General features: G+C 43.2%; 1 protein-coding gene across 1 annotated transcript in view; it reads left to right on the plus strand.

The window, feature by feature from the left end:
• CSMD2 (CUB and Sushi multiple domains 2) overlaps nucleotides 1-20165 on the plus strand; it is a 565161-nt gene that overhangs the window by 40956 nt on the left and 504040 nt on the right. The window contains exon 2 of the mRNA XM_059686241.1: nucleotides 18068-18284. Coding sequence (XP_059542224.1) covers nucleotides 18068-18284 — 217 coding nt within the window. The remainder of the gene's footprint in view (nucleotides 1-18067; nucleotides 18285-20165) is intronic.

Below are 20165 nucleotides of genomic sequence, written 5' to 3' on the forward strand. Positions count from 1 at the left end.
CTCTGATCGCTTGCTCCACCCCCCGCCCAAGCCTGACGCCTCTGACCCAGGCTTCAGGCCTGGGCAAGGGGACCATCATATCCCCCCAATCCCCGGCTCCGCCCCCCACCCAGGCCTGATGCCTCTGGCCCAGGCATCAGGCCTGGGCAGGGGACCCCCAGCCCCCTGCCCAGGCCTGATGCCTCAGCCAGAGGAGTTGATCCTCATCACCCTCCAATCACCAATCACCGGATTGGCCCCTTGACCAGGCCTGAGGCCTCCAGCAGAGGTGTCAGGCCTGGGCAGGGGACCCCCAGCTACCCGTGCTTGCAGGCTCCGCCCCTGCCCAGGCCTAACGCCTCTGGCCTAGGCATCCGGCCCGGGCAGCGGGGGGCGCTGAGATCGCGCGGGCTCCGCCCCTGCCCCTGCAGGACGCCTCTGCCTGAGGCGTCCGGCCCGGGCAGCGGGGACCCGCAGCTGCAGTGGCCCCGCGATCGTGGGCTTTGCTTTAGGCCCAGGCAAGGGTCCCCTAGCTCCCGGGACTGCCAGCTTTGACCGGGCCCAGCTCCCATCGCTGGCTCCACCCCTACTTCCTGCTATCACTGGCCAGGGCGGAAAAGGCACCTGATTCTCCGATCATGGCTGGGAGGCAGGGCAAAGGCGGCCCCAGGGCCGCCTTTGCCCTGCCCCCCAGCTCTTAGCTCCCCCCTGGGTTTCCGATCACTGTCAGTGGCAGGGGGCTTCTTCCTGCTTTCCCTTTTGCCTCCCTGCATTGTGCCTACATATGCAAATTAACCGCCATCTTGTTGGCAGTTAACTGCCAATCTTAGTTGGCAGTTAATTTGCATATAGCCCTGATTAGCCAATGAAAAGGGTAGTGTCGTACGCCAATTACCATTTTTCTCTTTTATTAGTGTAGATACGCTCACCTAATTGCTCTGACTAGGACTTCTAGTGCTATGTTGAATAGAAGTGGCAAGAGAGCATCCTTGCCTTGTGTTTCTGATCTTAGAGGGAAAGCATTTCATTTTTCACTATTGAGTTTGATGTTACCTGTGGACTTACCATATGTGGCCTTTATTACATTGATGTAATTTCCTTATATTTCTAGTTAGATGAATTTTTATCACAAAAGTTTGTTGGACTTTGTGAAATGCTTTTACTTGATTGAGATGATCATGTGGGTTTGTTTTTTACCTTCATTTCGTTAACATGGTGTATTACACTCATATAGTTTGGGATGTTGAACCATTCTTACATTCCAGGAATGAATTCCCACTGGTCATGGTTATAATCCTTTTAATGTGTCATTGAATTTAGTTTGCTAGTATTTTGTTGAGCACTTTGCATCATTATTCATCAGGGATATTGGTTTGTAGGTTTTTGTTTTTGTTTTTTTGTAGTATCTTTGTCAGATTTTGGTATAATATCAAAATTATAATGTTAGCCTCATAAAATGAGTTTGGAAGTATTCTATCTCCTTCAATTTTTGGGAAGACTTTGAGAAGCATTGTTGTTAATTATCATTTAAATGTTTGGTAGAATTCTCCAGGAAAGCCATCTGGTATTGGGCTTTTCTTTGTTGGGAGATTTTTGATTACAAATTAAATCTTCTTATTAGTTATAAGCCTGTTTCGATTTTTTATTTCTTCATGATTCAGGCTTGTTAGGTTGTAAGTTTCTAGACATTCATTCATTTTTTTTAGGTCATCTAATATGCTGGCATATAATTGTTTAATAATAGTCTCTTTTGATCTTCTTTATTTTTGTGGCATCAGTTGTAATATCTCCTTTCTTATTTCTGATTTTTGTTACTTGAGTCTTGCTTATTTTTTCTTAGTTATTCTAGCTAAAGATTTGTCAATTTTTACCTTATAACTAAAATGAGCCCCATAGCAAGCATATAGTTAGATCTTATTTTTATTATTCAGCCTCTCTGTTTTGTGAATGAGTTTTATCCATTTACATTTAAAGTAATTGATGATAGAGAAGGAATTACTATTTCCATTTCATTAATTGTTTTTTGTGTGTCCTATAGTTATTTTGTTCCTCTTTTTCTATTTTGCTGCCTTTCTGTTTCATTGATTTTTTTTTGTAGTGACCAGCTTACTTCCTTTTTGCATGTGTGTATATTTCTGTAGATAGCTAAAGCAATAGATTTAAAACTGATAAATTTAGTCACATATAAAAATTCTATTCCTAGACATCTCCTTCCCCCCAAATTTATGTTATCAATGTCACAAATCATATCTATTTATATTTTGTATTCATTATCATAATTTTATAGTTATAGTTATTTTATGCATTTATCTTTCAAATTTTATATCAGATTTAAAAATGTCTTTTGTACCAACATTACAGTATTACAGGCTTTTTAAAATTTTCTATATATTTATATTTACCAAAGAAATATATATACACACTTTAATAGCTAATAGCTCAATTTTGAAAATGAAATATATTTTAATAAACACTGCCTTTATAATTCTTCAAAGTGTGCATATAGGTTTTTGGGACACCCCATATATGCTTTTAGCAATTGTGTAAGATAGATCTAGTGGTGATGAACTTCTTCAGCCTTTGTTTACTTGGGAAGTTCCTTAAACTTTTGAAGAACAGTTTTATAGGTATAATATTCTTTATTGGCAGTTTTTTCTTTCAGCACTTGGAATATATCTTTCCACTTTCTTCTGGCCTTTAATGTTTCTGCTGAGAAATCCACAGATAATTTTATGAGAGTTCCATTTTATGTAACAAATTGATTTTTCTCTTGTTTATTTTGAGACTCTCTTTTGGTATTTGACTTTAAGACTTTGATTATGAGGTGTGTTAGTGTGGATCTCTTTGGGTTCATTTTAGTTAGAGTTTTTTGAGGTTCTTGAATTTAGATATGCATTTTCTTCCTCAGATTGGGGGATTTTTTTTTGCCATTATTTCCTTAAGTAATCTCTCTGCTCCCTCTCTCTTTCTTTCTTCCTTTCAGGACTCCTATAATGTATATATAGGTACTCTTGAGGTTATTGGGTATTCCCTAAGTATCCTTAAGCTTTCTTTACTATCTTCTTTTTTTTCTTCTTCTTTTGTTCAGCTGACTTGATAATTCAAAAGGACCTGTATTTGAGTTCACCAGTTCTTTCTTCTGCTTGATCAAGCCTGCTATTGAATCCCTCTAGTGAATTTTTCAATTCAGTTATTATATTCTTTAGATTCTAAATTTCTCTTTGACTCTTTTTAATAATTTCTATCCCGTTGTTGATAATCTCATTTTATTCATGCATTGCTTTTCTGATTTTATTTGTTTGCACTCTCTTGTAGTGCATGGAGTTTCTTTAACATGATTATTTTGAATTCTTTGTCAATAATTTATGGAACTCCATTTCTTTATGGTCTGTTTCTGGAGATTCATTTTGTTCCTTTGATTGGGTCGTGTTTCTCTGTTCCTCTATGTGCCTTCTGATTTTTTGTCATGATCTGTGCCACCTCTCCTGCTTTTATGGACTGGCTTCATACAAGAGAAGACCTTCACAAATTCCCTTGGCTAGAGCTTCTGGAGGCTCTTAAAACTTGTCCAGGAATCCAGGAATGTGTTTTCTCTGGGTTTGTGCCTGTATTTTCTCAGTTTTGCTTTTTTTCTTCTTCTCAGGAGCTTGTAAATTTTTGCTCCCTCTAGTGTCTGTCTGTGGCACTGCAGGTTTTCTGATGCTGCAAAAAGCACTCCTGTTCTTCAAGGCTCTCATACACCCAGAGTATGCTGGTTTCCTGTTTGCACTCAAAGTCCAGAGAGACAGAAATCAGTCCCTTGGTAGTTCCCACAAAAGTAGGAACATTGGACTTACATTCCATTCTTCTCTTCCCTTGCCAGGGGAGAAGCTGATGGTTGGGATTTTGTTCCCAGTCTTGCTGAGCTGTGCTGACTTGGGGCAAGGGCTATTGTGGTTGCTGTGAAATGGCTTTTCTCACCCTTTTCAGTGTGACTGTTTCTGCTTTTGAGCTTGCTTGGAGTACTGCAACTTCTTAATGGTTTCTGGAGTTCTCACAAATAATTTTTGGATCGTATACTGTGAATTAATGTTTCTGTGAGGGAACTAAGTCTGGGGCTTCCTATTTTGCCATCTTGCTGATGTCACTTCCCGAGTCCCTTTTGAAGGGCTCCTGTGCAGTTGCCTTTCCGCACTATCCCTTAGCAAAGGCCATTGGGCTGTAGGGGGCGTTGAGGGTTACCAGGGCCTTACCCGTAAATTGAATATTCTAGCAGGAGGAAATAGGTAATAGACAATAAGTGCAATATATAGGTAAACTATATAGGATTCTATAGGGCAATGATTTTCTATATTTTTTATCTCATGGTACATATAAATTACTAAAACTCTGTGGCACACCAAAATATATCTTTTGCCCATCTAACAAAAATACAGGTATAATTTTGATTCATTCACACCAGATGCCTACTATTGTGTGGCTGTTATCATTTTTTTTTATTTGACAATCTAAGGCAGTGGTCAGCAAACTCATTAGTCAACAGAGCCAAATATCAACAGTACAACGATTGAAATTTCTTTTGAGAGCCAAATTTTTTAAACTTAAACTATATAGGTAGGTACATTGTTATTAACTTAATTAGGATACTCCTAAGGCTTACGAAGAGCCTCACTCAAGGGGCCAAAGAGCCGCATGTGGCTCGCGAGCCGCGGTTTGCCGACCACGGATCTAAGGGAATAGAGGTCAGTGCCCCTGACTAAAAGTCAGGCATTGCGTGTTTTAAAAATTCTTGTGACACACCAGTGTGCAGCGCCACACAGGCTGAGAATCACTGCTATCGAGTGATACATGATATGCTAGAGCAGTGGTTCTCAACCTGTGGGTCGCGACCCCTTGGGTGGTCGAACGACCCTTTCACAGGGGTCGCCTAAGACCATCCTGCATATCAGATATTTACATTATGATTCATAACAGTAGCAACATTACAGTTATGAAGTAGCAACGAAAATAATTTTATGGTTGGGTCACAACATGAGGAACTGTATTTAAAGGGCCAGAAGGTTGAGAACCACTGTGCTAGAGAGAAACATAGAAAGGTAAAGAAGATAGGAGCAGGGTTGTGATTTTATAAAGGGTGGTCAGGGTAGACCTCATTGAGAAGGCAACACTGAGCCAAGACTTAAAGGAGGAGAAGGACTTTGCTGTGCCTAGGGTGAGTGAACTTTGCAGAAGAGGAGAGAGCAAGTGCAAAGGCTCTGGAGGCAAGAGCCTGACCAGCTTGTGGGAGGAAAGGGAATAGTACCTGAGACACAGGGGTGGCTCAGTACTAATTTTTAAATGAGTAAATGCATGAATCAAGCATTTTCTAAGCTCTGAACTTTTGTGTGTCAGTCTCTGTGCTCAGCTAGTCCCCTGGACCCAAGCCACAGCTCAGGCATCTCAGCGGAGGAGAACTCAATGATAGCTCCCTGTGTTCATTCTGAAAGGCCCAGCCAGGAATAGGCTCAGCCTGCAAGGCAGCTGTCCCCAGACACCTGGCCCCTTCTCTCAGTGCTGATCCAGGGATGTGGCACAACTCAATGAATGAGAGCCTCTGCCATCAGCAATGCAGAGATATCTCTGCTGGTCCAGGATTCCCCGTCAACATAATAAATAACCCCTGGCTGGTGTTGGCTCAAAACGATGACAAATGAGCTGTGTCTGTATCGCCAGGGAGGGAAATCATATTTGGTCTGCAGTGGTGGTTTCTGTGTTCACCATGTGCAGGACAATCAGAGAGCCTAGAGTTAGAAGCGGGAAGCTGCGTAGCCTGGGCTTCTTTCCATAGAGCAGTTGGATGTGGTACAGAGACAGGCTTGCTGCCTCACCCTATCTGCCACACATTGTTTGGTGCCTTTGCTGCATGCAGCCCCAGCGTCAGAGGAAGAAGGAGACCCTGCTTTGTTTCCAGTCCCTGAGGCACCACAATTGTGTTAAGCTCTTTAGAACAAATCCCAGGCTCTGCCCCAGCGTGGGGTGCAGAGTGGAAACAGGACCTTAGCTTTGGAAGGGTGTCCCCAGATGGTGTGTGGAGAAATCCACAGAGCCTTGCAGGGGGAGGGGCCTGAGCTTCCCTTCTGCACAGATCTGGCTTTGAATCCAGCTCTTCCAAGGCTACCTTTTTGACCTTGAGCATGTTCTTCAACCTTGAGGAGCTCTAGTGCTTTCATGTGTAAAGTGGTAGGGGTGGGGCCCGTTAGAGCCATTTTAATGGGTCATTGCAAATGTTAGGGAGATAGTAAAGCATGTGGATAAAAGCTAATCCTTTGCTCAGATCTGTACAAAAGCACCAGCCTTTCTGGGTGTGTGTGTATATGTTCCCTATGGTTCCCCTGGGATCCAACAGTGATGTCTCCCTGAACCACTTGTCAAATGGAGATGCAGTTAGGAAAATGGCTATGTCTGTCTGTCTCTCTGTCCTTATACTCCACTGTGAACTCATTGGGGGCATGGACCATATATAAAATTCACTCCCTCATCTCCCTTCTCCCGCCATACACATAGTCTGGAGCTAAGCAGCCCTCCTCAGACTTGCTGAATGGAAGATTGAATTTGGTTTGGATTTCTGGGTTCTTGATATAATCTAGGAGGTCCCTAACTTAAGTGGGGAAAATTGCATCTTTCTTCATTAATCTCCTATTGAAACTTAGCATTTCTACGAATTGTGAAGACAGGCAACAAAGCTCTGCTGTGTTAGCAGTACCTATGAATTTGTCACTGATCCGATCACACTTATTTTCATAGAACAGTACCATTGTTGCGACTGCAGAAATAGCTTCTATGCTTCAGACCACAGTGTATAGCAGGCCCACTGCTGGATCTTGTTAATATGCATTAATGAAGAAGTACCTGTATTTACTATATGACAAATTTTCAAAATATTTTGAAAGTTACATAGCACTGTAACTATATATTTTGCTTTATGCATTTAAAAACATCGTTTGAGAAGGTTTCACCAGGCTGCCAGAGGGGGGCCATGGCACAACAAAGGTGAAGAGTCTCTGGTCTGGGAGGCCCCTGCGTGGGCTGCTTCGTCCTGTGTGTCCCCTGAAATGAATGAAAAAGGTGAGAGGGTAGATTCCTATATGTATTATTCTAGAGAGATGAGTTCTAGCTTTCATTAAGAATTCCAAAATAGCTAAGCACTGGACCAGTGATTCTCAAAGAGGGGTGATTTTCCCTCCTAGCGGAGTTTTGTCAATTTCTTTAGTCAGTTTGGTTGTCACAGTTGGGAGGTGCTACCTGGCATTCACTGGATGGAGGCTAGGGTTGCTGCTAAACATCTTACATGCACAAAACTGTCCCCTACCAGACAAACAAACAACAAACAAACAAACAAACAAACAAACAAAAAACAGTTATCCTGCCCAAAATATCAATAGTGCTGAGGTTCAGAAACCCTGGACTAGACTGTCGAACATTAATGGAAATTTCTCTGATTGTTAAGACTGCTAGGGAAAAAAAAAAATCAATGTACAACATCATTAGAAACACCTGTGATAATTCTCTCATCCAAAACTCAATGCACATCTGCCATCTATACCAGGCCCTGAGCTTGACACTAGGATTGCAGAGAGAAGCAGACTTGGGAGGAGCTCTGGGTCTGCAGGTAGGAGGGATGTGTGACCTAGTAGAGTTGCGTGCAAGGTGCAGCCATTATGCAGATCTCTTGGGGCACCTGTTGTCCAGGCAACGTGCTGGAGATCATTGTGAATGTGACAACACAGTTTCTGCCCCAAGGAATCCGCACCTCCTGGGGAAGATAGACACTGAATGATACCATGATGTGTGCTGCGTGTGATGACGGAGACACAGGGCATGGTGAGGACACGCAGCAGCGTGTGTGCTTGGGTGTGTGTTGGGATGAGGACAACACTCCTTAGTGTAAGGGACAAAAGTTCTCCTTGGAGTGGTGAACCTAAAGGATGAATAGGAGTCAGCCAGACCAGAGGATGGGGAAAGGATGCTTCAATCAGAGGGAACAGCAAGTTTGAGGACCCAGAGTCAGCAAAGGAGTGTGGAGCATTAAAGGAACCAAATGGAGCTGGGCTTGGCTGGAGTGTCATTTAACAGAAAGAGTAGCAAGAAGGGAATCCTGGAGTCTTGTGTGCCATAGTTAGGATCTGGGGCTTTATCCAGAGGAGCCGTTGAAGGATTTTAAGTGGCATGCCATTATTGATTTGTTTTTTTTTGAAAGACTCAGATTGGGAGGGAAGAGGCCTGGATTTTGGTGGATGGCTACAAGAGAAGGAGAGGGAGAGGGAGAGAGAACCTAGCTGCCCAGGAAACCACAGGGAAGCCCCTCAGAGTAGGTGCTATGTGTGAACTGGATCTGGAGCAGTGAGTACGGTGTTTATGTAGATGATGAGCTATTTTGGTGTGACTGAAGCATGATGTATAGGAGAGAGGGGCTAGCGAGGCTCCATGCCAGCTTCTTTCCACCCGTGGCCTCTGGTTCACTCCTGAAGGGTAAAAGCCGAGGCCACAGACAGTGTTTGACCCTGGCTTCTCCCATCTGTGCAGACAAGTTGCCCCTGCCAGCAGGCATGCATGGAGTCAGGCCAGAGTCCCATCATGGACTCGAGGGGCACAGTTGGCCCTCCATGTGGCAGGTGAGCTGTCTTCAGTTGGCATGATTCCTTAGCCAGCTCTGCAGCTCTCCTCTGTGTTTTCTTCTCAGCCAGTTTCATTAATTGAACATCGCCGACAAATCCATATCTCCAGCCCGGACTGTGCTCCCAAATTCCAGTCTACAGACCTAATTGCCTTCTGGCCATCTCCATCTGGATGTCCCACCGGCAGCTTCTACTAAATTTGTCCAAAATTGACCTTCGCAGTCAATAAATATTTGCAGAATTGAATTGAATTTTCCTGCCAAACTTCTCAAAAGAGTTATCTCTTCAAAATTATCATTATTGGTAGACAACATGATTGTGTAACTAAAACACCCAAGGGAATCAACTGAGAAATCGGTAGAATTAATAAGAGTTCAGAAACCCAGTTGGATGCAAGATGAATGTATAAAAATCAATAGGTTTTCTGTATATCAGTAATAACAGCTAGGAAAAAATAATGGGAAAAATGTCATTCACTAGAGTAACAAAAAGAGCATAAAATGTCTGGGAATAACCTTAACAAGATGTGACTGGGACCTACATAAAGAGAAGTATAAACCTTTACTGAAAGATTAGCTGGTATTTATTGATCATTTACAGTGTGTCGGGTACAGATATTATCATATTAATCTTTATAGCCATCCTAGAAGTGAGTGCTAATTTTAAAGATACTGAGACTAAGTTTTAAAGAGTTTTATATAGCCCAGCCAGTGTGGCTCAGTGGTTGACCTTTGAACCAGGAGGTCATAGTTTGATTCCTGGTCAGGGCACATGCCCCAGTTGTGGGCTCAATCCCCAGTGTGGAGTGTGCAGGAGGCAGCCGATCAATGATTCTCTCTCATCATTGATGTTTCTATCTCTCCCTCCCTCTCCCTTCCTCTCTGAAATCAATAAAGATATATTAAAAAAGGAAAGAACTTTATGTAAATTGTCCACAATGTATTCAATGGTATAATGGAAACTTGAAACCATATTTTTTGTAACCTTTCCATAAAGCCACCTTCAGAAGCATAAATACACAAACAAATGAAGATGCTAGGTGTTATCTGACCACTATAAAAAAATTCATTTCACTCATCCATTCGTTCCAGAAATATGTACTGAGTGTCCACTGTGGGCAAATACTGAGTGAGATGCTAGAGATAAAGATACGAGAAAATCTCAAGGAGGCCACTGGAGAAGCCATGCAAACATATCATGAGATCACTTGGTGAAGGCAGTGATATTCACTAATTCATTCACCAAGGACGAGTAGACAAAGGAAGAAGACTTGGCATTGTCTGGAGGATTCCCAGAAGGCTTCCCGAGGAAGTTGCCAATGTTGAAGTGCCTGGGGATAGCGGGGTGAAGGAACTAGAGAGAGAGCATTCTAAATACAGAGAGCTGGATGGATAAGCAGTATCCATGGATTCATTCATTTAACCAACAGCTCGACTGTGAATATCTGCTGAGTGTAGGTACAAGTCTGGGTGCTGGGGAGAAAGCAGAGAACAAAAGAGCCCCCTGCCCACATTCTCCTGGAGATTGCATTCTGTTGGAAGGTCGAGGAGACAGAAGATAAACAGGAAAACATATGTCAGAGGGTGCTAAGTGCTTTGCGGAAAAATGAAACAGGAACCTGGAGCACCTGGTTTGAAAGGAGGGAGGCCAGAGGAGGTGATATTTAACTCAGACTGAAGAAAACGAGGGGGGAGGGGATCACACAGAATTGGGGGAAGAGCTTTCTGGGCTGTACCTTGAGCAAATCAAGTGTCCCCAGGTGGGCGAGTGATGGGCTTAAGGAACAGCCAGGAGGCAGCATGGTGATCACAGGGATGAGCCCATGAGAGGAAGGAGAGGAGGTCAAGGGGCAGTAGGTGTCCACAGGTAGGGCTTTTGAGGCACAATAAGGACCTTGGCTTTTGAGTGAGGTGAGAAACCAGAGTGAAGTCTTTCTAAGCATCCAAAAAGGAAACATATTACTGAGAAAGAGATAGGTAAATGTGACTGCCTGTACAAAGGGGACATTTTAATCTACATGGTCTAAAATCTAAACAAAACAAGGGACACAACCAGGTAGAAAACAATGTTTGCAACAAAGTTGACAAAAGAGTGAAATCCTGAATCTGTAAAGAGTTAGTAAAAATTGATAAGAAAAATGTTAAGAGCTTATGGAAGATGTAAGTATATAAAATTGAGAAACGCTATGTCAAACAGCATAAAAAGTCCCAAAACGACTACAGAATGTACATAGGTACTGAGTGTCCACTGTGGGCAAATACTGAGTGAGATGCTAGAGATAAAGATACGAGAAAATCTCAAGGAGGCCACTGGAGAAGCCATGCAAACATATCATGAGATCACTTGGTGAAGGCAGTGATATTCAGAAGGTATAAGTATATAAATCAGAAAAAACACCACATTGAAAAATGAGCCCAAGAATTCATCAGCTAGTTCCCCAAAGGAGGAATTAAAATCACTAGGAAAAGTTTGAAAATGTTGAATCTGAGTCACAAAGAGATGCTAAATAAAATAAGATAGCACTTTTTGCACCTAACAAGTAGACAAAAACTTCTCATTGGGATAGTGGACAGTGTTGGTGAATATGCCTTGAGGTAGGCATTCCTGCACAGGCTGTTGAGAATGTAATTGGTGTACTTTTTCTGGAAAGAAACCAATGGGTGAAACAGAGCCAAAGCCTCACTAAGGTCACATCCTTTGATCCTGTAACCTGCACTTTGGAATCTGTCCTATGGAAATCATCTAAAAATAAATACGTGCACAACAACCTGCAGAGTCTAGCTCTGCAGGATTGTTCTTGAGCTCAGAATGGGTCATATGTGGTAGCTGCGCTGACTTGCAGGCATGGGTGAGAGAAGGCAGACACCATCTTGGGTACTCAGATGCAAGTCTACAGCAGCATTCCTGTTTACAAGGCAGCAAGCTGGTCACTGAAGTGAGGAACAGGTAGCTGTTTTCTTGGAAAAAGCTCAGCATTTCATAGGCATGAAAGGACTTTCAGCCACTTTGGCATAGGCTCCCACTCTATTGGCATTTCAGTCTGGAGTGCCCTGGGTTATAACTTTCTTAGTTCACAAACACACATTTGATTTCAGGGAGACTTCCAAACCAGTCAGGCTTCCAGCCCTGTCTACCCACCTCTGACAATGCCTGTCGCAGAGGTCAGCCAACCCGATATGGACAATATCCTCCCTCCCCCGAAACCGAAGCTGGATGCCACTATTGCAAAAGTGAACATTCGTTCTGGGACTCTGGCCATGGAAAAGCATTTTCCACTGCACTGACCAACATTCTGTCACTAGACCTCCCTAGGAGTCTTATTTATAACTAGAGGCCTGGTGCACAAAATTTGTGCACTTGGGGGTGGGGTGGGGGTTTCCTCAGCCCGGCCTGTGCCCTCTCGCAGCCTGGGAGCCCTTGGGGGATGTCTGACTGATGGCTTAGGCCCACTCCCCCCTGGGGCCTAAGGAGGCAGTCGGAGGCCTCTGCTCTCGCCAGCCATTGCCCGGCTTCTGGCTGAGCGGCGCTCCTCCTGTGGGAGAGCACTGACCACCAGGGGGCAGCTCCTGCGTTGAGTGTCTGCTCCCTGGTGGTCAGTGTGTGTCATAGCGACCGGTTCCTCTGTTTGGTCGATTTGCATATTAGCCTTTTATTATATAGGATGGGGGAAAATCCAGAAACAATTGAAATGTATGACAGTAGTGGAATGGTTGAGTAAATTCGAGTATAATCATATATTGGAATGTTGTGCATCCATTTGAAATGCTATTTATGAACAGATTCAATATCTTGGGGAAAAGCTTATGTTATAATGTTTACTGAATTGTTGCAAAAGAAAACCAAGAAAAGAACTGAATGGCCATCAGCAGGGGAGTGGTTGAATAAATTGAGATACATTCATGCCCTGGAATATTACACATTTATATGAAAAAGAAGTTAGATATGTATCTACTGACCTGGAAGGTGTCCCTGATGGATTGTTAAGTGAGAAAGCAAGTTGCAGAGAAATGAGCTGAACACCGATTTCACTTTTGAAACAAAATAATAAAAATTCTGCCTTACTGTGTCCATTTGTTTGCATGAGAGAGGAGAAGGTTGGAGCAGGACACCTGCCTTCAGTTACTTTGGGTTGGATGGAAGGGAAAGAGAGGAGAGACGAATTCTTTGTAATCTTTGTGTTGTGTGTATGGGTATTTATGCCTATTAGAAGCTCCCATGACCTCCTGTGATTTGGCGAAAGAATAATTTACTGAAAAAAAAACCCCACAAAATTATATACACATTATCTCAGCAGTGTGAAATATGCATGAAAAAATTAGAAAAAATAAATGAAAATATTCACAGCAGTTGCCTCTGGAAGGAAGGTGAGGATTATGATGTTTCCTTTTTTTTTTTTTTAATTCTTGCCTGTATCTTTCAAATTTTCTAAAATGAGAAAAGTGTATAAATTACTGTTTAAAATATAGCGGCCTTTACCCTCTCACCAGCCAATCTTGCCATTACTTGTTATAATCTGGTCTCTGTTCCCTTGCCACCTGCCTTTGCTGGAATTCCTGTATCCATTCAGCAAATACTTTTTGAATTCAGGCACTGGGGATGAAGTAGGAACCAGGACAAAGCTCCCACTCTCAGTGTTCTTATTTCTAGAATGAACATTTAGACATCAGACTGAGAGGCCTCCTCCCAAACCCTCATCTTAGCCTCTCTGTGGTGCTCCACACGTTGAATCACCTTCTCCCTCTGGTTCTGTTCTCACCATTCTGCCTGCCTTCCTGCCCCTACTCTGTCACCTTCCTTATACCTTGTACATGGAAAGTGTTCCCTGGGGCTCTGTTCTGAACCTCCTTCACCTATTTCTTCACTGTTAATACCCAGATTCTGAATCAGAAACTGCAGAACTGTGCTAGTCTGAGCCAAGGCAGCAGTCTGGGATGCTGGGATGGTGGTGAATGTTGGTGTCAATGGTTGTCCAGGACATGAGTGAGGGTAGCTTTTAAGGTGTGGCTCTTATGGGATTTGTACATGTATCTGTTTATATCTAATTTGTGATCTGAGGTGCATGGCCCATCCCAGGGTCGAACCTAGAAGAATGAATGAATGCATGAGTGACATGATACAGTGACATCACCCGGCAGGTTTTAGAGCATGAGCCCAGAAGATCTGGTGTCACTGGCAGTGAGGGGAAGTTTAGGGAAGTGAACTAGGGGACTCCTTTGGAAGTTGTAGAGATAGAAGTTTTATTTCATTGTTATTGTGGTTAAATATATTTCTAGTTTCTGGAGGCACTTATGTCTTCTTTTGTGAACTAACTTCTTCAAGACCCTCTTCAGTTTTTTAGTTATAGTGCTTGTTGTTTTCCTATTGATTCGTCAAAATTCTTTCTATATTAAGGATATTGCTTTTTACCTAGCTACCATTTCTATATGCCTTTTCATTTTGCTTCTATTTTTGACATACAGCCATTAATATTTTTTTGTATAAAATGATCAATCTTGTATCTTCCACAGCTTTTATGTTCAGAAAATCACAGTTAGATCATAATTTGCCAATATTCTCTTCTAAGTGTTTTTGGCTTGGTTTCTTTTTAACTTTTTTTTTTTTATTGCTTAAAGTATTACAAAGGGTATTATATATGTCTCCTTTTTTCCCCAGCCCTTGACAATCCCCTGGCCTCCCCTACCCCCCAGTGTCTTATGTCCATTGGTTATGCTTATATGCATGCATATAAGTCCTTCGGTTGATCTCCTACCCTCCCTCCCCTTCTGCCCCCCTCCCCTCCCCGGCCTTCCCGCTGCAGTTTGACAGTCTGTTTGAGGCAGCTCTGCCTCTGTATCTATTTTTGTTCATAAGTTTATAATGGTCTTTATTATCCATGAATGAGTGAGATCATGTGGTATTTTTCCTTCATTGACTGGCTTATTTCACTTAGCATAATGCTCTCTAGTTCCATCCATGCCATTGCAAATGGTAAGAGTTCCTCCTTCTTTTTAATTTATAACTCTTTATTCTATCTGGAATGTATTTAGTATGTGATGTGAATCAAGGAGATAATTCTTTTCCCAAACAGGTTAATTAGTTGACCCTGCAAAAATGTGTTTCTTTTCTCATTGATTTTTTAATGTTGTCTTACACATATCTCAGTTTTTATGTGTATTAAGGCTATTTCTCTAATATCATTTCATGTTCTGACTGTCCACTCTTGGACTTCCTCCACACTATTCTCGTAAGTGTCATTTGCTGGTTCTGTTTAGTACCTGGTAGGATAAGGCTACTCCATCTACCACCTTTTAAAATTTCTGCATTGTCTGTAAATGCCTATGTTCCCAGTTAAACTTAGGTATCATTTTACTAAATTTAAAACAGGTCATCAGGCTTTTGGTCAGAATTGCATTCAGCTTATAAATTAACTTTTCAATAACTTCTCAAAAGGTTAATATTCTAAATTAACCTTTCAGTAGTCTTTTCACTCAAGATTATGCTATGTTTCTCCAATTATTCAAAATTTTTTTATCCCTCTATAAAAGTTATCTTCATACAGTGCCTACACAGTCCATATTAAGTTTATTTCTATGTATTATATGCATTTTGTAATTAATATAAACAATACCTGTTTTCTTTAAATTTTCATCTGTCTCTGGTAATAGGAATGTTATTGATTTTGTCTATTTCACATTTGGCTACTTAGCTAAAATTTCTTATTAGTTCTAATAACTTTATAATTAATTCTCCTGGGTTTTCTGCGTATATTAACATATCATCTGTAAACCATATGCTCGGTTCTCATTTCCTCTCCTTGTGTCGCATGGGCTGGCTCTTCCAATAAGCCGTGAAATCTCAGAGGTGATAGTAGCATTTCTATCTCATTCCTGATCTTAATCAGGTATTTCACCACAAGTACCACGTAGGTAATTGTTCTAAAATGATGGTTAAGGAAATATTCTTTCTCCTGGTCCCAGATGCTATTTTAATCAGGTTTACATGTCTTATTTCATTAAATGCCCATTTAGCATTTACTCAGAAGACCTAAACTTTTTGCTCTTTACTGGGATGCTTTGTGTTACAGCATATTTTTTCAATATTAGTCATTTTAGAGATTAACTGTCCTTTGTCAGTTATCCCTAATGTGGGATTTAAATAAAATTAATGTTGAGTCATTGTATTAGCATCATAGTTAAGCAGGTGGATCTGAGGTGGACTTCTTACATTTGAATCCCAACCGTGAGTAACAGTGGGCCTTGGGCCCCTTCCTTAATTTATCTTTGCCTTAGTTCTTCAACTGTTAAATGGAGATGATTTTTATAGTATTCACCTTATAGAGCTATTGCGAGGATTAAACAAGTCAATACATGTAAAGTTGTTAGAAGAGTGTCTAACCAAATACAGTGTGTTAAATTATTGAGAACTTACCAAGTGCCTGGTACTGAGCTTGGTTTGTGGCTTTAAAAATGGGAAAACTCCCATATAGTCTGCTTTCTCATGGAGCTTATCGCCTGGCAAGGAGATAGATATTTATGAAATAATCACACGGAAGCATGGGAATTTGCCTCTATGATAGGTGCTACCAAGGAGAGGTTATGGTGTCACAAGAGCATATAATGGGGGGTTTGTTCTAGTTAAGGAGAGGCACTTGACCGTGATCTGAAAGATAAATATGCCAAGTAGGGAGGGGAGAGTGTTCAAGGCAGAGAAAATAGCATATGCAAAGGTCCTGTGGCTGTGCAGTCAGAGAGTGCATCAGGTACAGATGACTGAGAAGGGTGGGGTTTGACTAGAAACTAGTGGATACAAGGCTAAGAGGTCACTAGGGGCCGGACCGTTCAGAGACCCTCATAGACCTTAAGTGATTTTTTTCTTGTTGAGCAGCAATCAGGGGGTTCCTGAGCAGCATCAAAGCCTCACCAGAGAGTGACTTAGAGGAGCAGACACTCCGGCCCCACCCAGATGCTGTGGTTCAGAATCTACATTTTAGCCTGGCCCCCAGGCATTGTGCACACACACAGTGAAGTCTGAGACTCTGGCCTGGGAGGACTGTTTTCACAAGGAGGGTGTATATGAGCAACACTGTTAGAGGCAGCTGAGAGAGAATGCTATTAAATGAAGACTGAAGTGACCCCCTGGACCCTTCAGTGACCTCAGTACACCTGTTTGGAACCAGAAGGCAGAAGTGACGGCTGGAGAGTGAGTGGGAAGTAAGGAAATGGAGACAAAGCTTGTAAAAAGGTGTGTTTTCTAGAAATTTGGCTGTGAAGGGGAAGACAGAGATAAGGCTGGTGGGAAATGAGGAGTAGAGTGGGAATTGTTTTCTTAATGATAGAATCTTGAGCACATTTAAAATGGGAAGGTTCCAGTGGAGAGGAAACACTTAAACATGTATATCCTATGGTAGACAGAAGCATATACAAGGTTTGTAAAGCGGAGGGAGGGATGGGATCCAAAGAGCACATGGAAGGATTATGTTGTCAATATGAGAACATCCAAACCTGTAGATAATTTTTTCAAAAGTTTATTTGAGCCAGAGGATATGCCTGGAAGCAAGATCTCAACAGACTTAGAAAACAGTTTGCATCTTCTTTCATGCATTTGGAATTAGGGAGGGAAGTAAGGAAGATTATATGAAAGGGTGAAGGCAGGAGAAAGCAGGCCGGAATGGGATTATAGGCTAATGAGAATATGTGTTCTCTTGAGGGTGGTTTTTCTTCTGAGGGGTCTGAAAAGAGGCATTTCAAAGGCCTGTTAACCTAGATGCACAGAGGTAATGGACAAGGCTTGCTTCAGGCAAAGATAAACCTTTTATTAAAGAGGTTACAGGCCTGGGGCAGGACTACCCAAGATAACCTGTCCATTTAAGAATTTATGATCAGATCACTCTGTGAACTTATTTTCCATAGAACCCCATTTTTTGTCTTAATGGTAAGACTGAAGGAGAGGTGGTTCCTCTCTTGGAAGAAGGAAGACAGCGTAGGGCAGGCTAGATGGGTTTGGAATTGGGAAGACAGGGGATCCCCACTGATGGCTTTTATTTTCTATGGAGAGTGAGAAGAGAGAGAAGATAGAAGGTGAGATGAGGGGCCTGCAGAGTCAGGAGGCTGTGGAAGGTGCAGAAGGTTGAAATCCTCACTCTGGCATCTAATGTAAAGGGGAAGTCCACGTGCTGCCTAGTCTGGTTGTCCTTTCATTGTCCACTCTCTCTGAGCCTTAGTGTCCTACCTCACAGAGTTGTTCTCAGGCTTGGCCACAGTGATGCTCATTGTACCACCTGGACAGTGCGCGGCATAACAGGCTCACACTCAGTGTCAGCCACCCGTCTTCCCCCCCTCTGTGACAAGCGTGGGGCTGGCATCGAGGATGCACTTGGAAAAGCGGGTTCATGATTCTCTAACACAGTGCTCCTGTCTCTCTGGAAGCTTCTAGGAGTTCTCCAGGCCACACTGAACTGCTCCCTTTCTCTCTCCCAGGCCAGAACTGCACGTTCCAACTGCAGGGTCCCAATGGGACAGTTGAGAGCCCAGGGTTCCCATACGGCTACCCCAATTACGCCAACTGCACGTGGACCATCACCGCTGAGGACCAGCACCGGATCCAGCTCGTCTTCCAGTCCTTCGCCCTGGAGGAGGACTTCGATGTTCTGTCGGTGTTTGATGGCCCACCCCAGCCAGAGAACCTGCGAACCAGGTACCACCGTCTCTCCCCACAGCACGTAGCTGGGCCCTGGGCCAAGCTTGCTGAGAGGAGGAACCCACTTGGGTGAAAGGTTTATGGTCAGTCAGCAAAGACCCTCTCTTTTAATGAGGCCTGCCCGCAACTCCTTGGGTTTCTTTATATTTTCCAGTTTCTTTCTCCTGCTTAGAAGTGCTCAATGGACAGGGTTGATGAGTTGGATATTTGGGAAGACTTGACAGAAGACATAAAAGGGTTATAGAGAAATTCAAGTTTTTTCTTGAAACCAGATTTTGGGTGTGTATGGTATATATATATGAATATCTGTTGGTGTATATCATTTGCACACACAGAAATTAATTTTCTCCCCTTGGACCCTTCAGATAAGAGTTGAAGGCTAATAATAGTGGCTGTGTCTTGTATCCTCTACTTGAAAACCATTAATACTTTATTGGAAATTGCTTTGCATTTTGCCTTGACCACAAACCTTGTGGTTGTGGCTGTGGGTATAGAATCAGAAATTTGGGGAAGATCCCACTCTCTCAAACCCCATTGCAGGCGATGGAAGAGAAAACCATGGAGAAGGCGAGACTGTTTTCCTGTAACCCTGAGCTGCCTCCCAAGCAGGGGGTTCACATGGGGGAGGGAGACAGGGATGGAAGCTACAGCCTCTGCAGAAAGGGAAGACTTTCCTTGGGCAGCTGTAAGGGCTCCAGAGTTGCCACTCTGAGGTTTGATTGATGGTAGTCTGCCCTGCTTCATTGCAAGCCTTGTCCTGGTCCTGCCTGCCAGGCTTTGGGCTCCCCAGGAAGCCATAGGGTTAATGGCTTACCAGCCAACCAGCCAAGTCCCGGGGAGCTTGGGGTGCTAATTAATGAGGGGTCCTTGCCAAGTCCTTAACCTCAAGGCTTTGTTGAAGATGGCTGGAGCAGGATTACAGACAGTATTTGCAATTCCCCCCCAGCCCTCTTTTCTCTGGCAACCTGCCCTTTCTGGGCAGTGCAGAGGTGAGACTGCCAAGCCTGCAGCAGAGGTTGGGGTGTCTGGGGCTCCATGGACGAGTAGTTTGTTTTAGACCAGACTGGTCTTTTTCATCTCCCTTGGGCTCAGCAGGATTTGGCACACAGTAGGTGTTCAGTGCAACTTGGATGAAGGGACTGGAGTCCTCCCTGCCCTTATTCATTCCACAAATATTTCATGAGCACATACTATGTGCCAGACACTGACCCTGGGTGCTGGGAATATAGCTGTTAGCAAAACAAAGCCACTGTCTTCACAGAGGTCATGCTAATGAGAGAGACAGGAATGGGCTTGAATAGTGAGTTTAGAGTTCAAGGAAATCAGTGCTAGGTAGTGCTTAAGACCATGAGACTGGATGAGGTCACAGTGGGGGGAGTCCTCACATTAGATGTTGACCTTAGGTGACACGATGTAGGGCACCTGCATTGACTGGTGGTGAATGTTGAATGAATGTTGAAAGATAAAATGTCCAATTAGGCTAATGGGCTGCTTGCTTGGGGTATGGACCCTGCAGGCAAACTTTCCAGCTCAGCCTACTGGGGTTATTCCAGCTTTCCTTTCTTTTAAAGCCGGGTCCACACACATGTAGTCAGACCTCTGTTTCCTGACGTTTGGGTTTGCTGGCTCTGAGTGAAGTATTAGAAGACTCACCAGAGGTGGGGATTGCTCTCGCCTGGAAGGTGGGGGTTTCATGACCTTGGGAGGTGGTCCTGGCAGGGGAGGACCCTGGATTGTGTTCCTGGCCCCCCCTTAGCCCATGCTGGCCAACCAGCCATGTTTGAGGAAGAGGCGGCTCCCAGGGTTTGTACCTTCACTGGGTCATCCTTGCTTGAGTTCCTCTGTGTCACCTTCCTGATCTGCTCATGCCAGTTTATT

This window comes from Myotis daubentonii, chromosome 3 (genome assembly GCF_963259705.1).
Source record: "Myotis daubentonii chromosome 3, mMyoDau2.1, whole genome shotgun sequence".
Lineage (NCBI taxonomy): Eukaryota > Metazoa > Chordata > Mammalia > Chiroptera > Vespertilionidae > Myotis > Myotis daubentonii.